The following is a 1,453-nucleotide window of genomic DNA, read 5'->3' on the forward strand; positions in this document are numbered from 1 at the left end:
TTTTACATGATGTCACAATCAAAAGAAGGTTCCCCACATTCATTTTAGCTAAGTACCTTTACTCTAGTACCAGTACCTGAAAAGATGTCAGTATATTCAGGGAACCCTCATACTGTTTGTGCATATTTCAGATAGAAATGTTGTAATACTGACTCCACTTTAGTTATCTTATGCATTATTGTTTTAATTACATGACATATTATCATAAGATTGTAAAAATGTATCTTCAAAAATGTCAACCTTTTAGGAAATCATAAAGACCGCATGATCTGCACAGGACTTTATTTCAGACCCAGGGGGATCCATATCACAAGTATTTATCAAAACGCTTATTGTGTTAATATTTTGTAAAAGCACCGATAGTCAACCCTACAATATCGACACAATATCGACATCGATGTATTTGGTCAAAGATATTTTTTTATTTTTCAATACTGCAGATGTAACACTTCTCCTCCCGTCCACCAGGAGGCGACAGCCCGCTAAACGTCGCGTCTCTGCCCGAAGAAAAACGACTGTAGAAAAAAAACAACATGGCGGCGTCGTTGGTGCGGTTTGTCCGCGGAGGTCTCGGAAGGAGTTTTAACCGTAAGTTGACTTGTAACGAATTGTATTTCCTACTCGCTGTTTGCTGCGATGATCCATTTGTTTCGGGTGTGCCTTTGGTTGCCAATGGAAACAGCACTGTGTTATTTTCAACCGTCGAAATGTGTCAGGCTTGACCTTCGAGCTAGCTAATGCTAACGTTAGCCTGCTCTTAGTTGAATAACGAGACGCGCTGGACAGTTTGTTGTTTAATGTGACAGGTGAGTTTCTTTGTGGCAACATTAACGGAGGTTTTGAGTGGATGTAGTGCGAGTTTGTGCTTCTCATTTTGAACTCATACTCATATTGCTCCAGCTCTTCTGCAGCTCTGTAGATTCAGTCGTTCGTGGCGTGTTTATACACATTGTTTGACTCATTTTTCCTGATTTTGTTTTCCAGTTGCAAGGAGTTCGTGTCTCCTCCAGCAGCAGACCAGGCTGCAGAGCGCCACCACCGAGACCAGCCGTGAGTACCGGCGTTAGTTATGGCGAACTGAAGCTTTCAATCCAATCGGATCGAAGCTTCACAACTCTATGAGGATATCTGGTGGTGAAAGGAAGACCAGCATTGTGTCACAAACTGTTGAATGAATGTCTTTGAGTCGAAGATAAATACATTTTGTGTATGAATTCATAGATAAATAAGAGCAGCATGGTCTCCTCAGCCAAATAGGTGAGATAGGCAGTGCAGAAGGAGTGGGCTATATGAGCAAGCTAACAGTCTGACATGTAGTCTACTGCCAGTGTGGTGTTTGGTTTGACAGTGGCAAGGACATACTTTGGGACAGTCAAAGTGCTTGTGAGAGTTAAACAGTGATTCAAGATTCAAGATGTTTATTTGTCATATGCACAGATTTTACACCATGCAA

General features: G+C 41.4%; 1 protein-coding gene across 1 annotated transcript in view; it reads left to right on the top strand.

Annotated features, from left to right (window-relative positions):
• Nucleotides 1-361: 361 nt before the first annotated feature.
• ndufs3 (NADH:ubiquinone oxidoreductase core subunit S3) overlaps nt 362-1,453 on the top strand; it is a 5,728-nt gene continuing 4,636 nt past the window's right edge. Inside the window, exons 1-2 of the mRNA XM_032519304.1 lie at nt 362-588; nt 985-1,050. Coding sequence (XP_032375195.1) covers nt 534-588; nt 985-1,050 — 121 coding nt within the window. The 5' untranslated portion in view covers nt 362-533. The remainder of the gene's footprint in view (nt 589-984; nt 1,051-1,453) is intronic.

Source organism: Etheostoma spectabile, chromosome 1 (assembly GCF_008692095.1).
Source record: "Etheostoma spectabile isolate EspeVRDwgs_2016 chromosome 1, UIUC_Espe_1.0, whole genome shotgun sequence".
Taxonomy (NCBI): domain Eukaryota; kingdom Metazoa; phylum Chordata; class Actinopteri; order Perciformes; family Percidae; genus Etheostoma; species Etheostoma spectabile.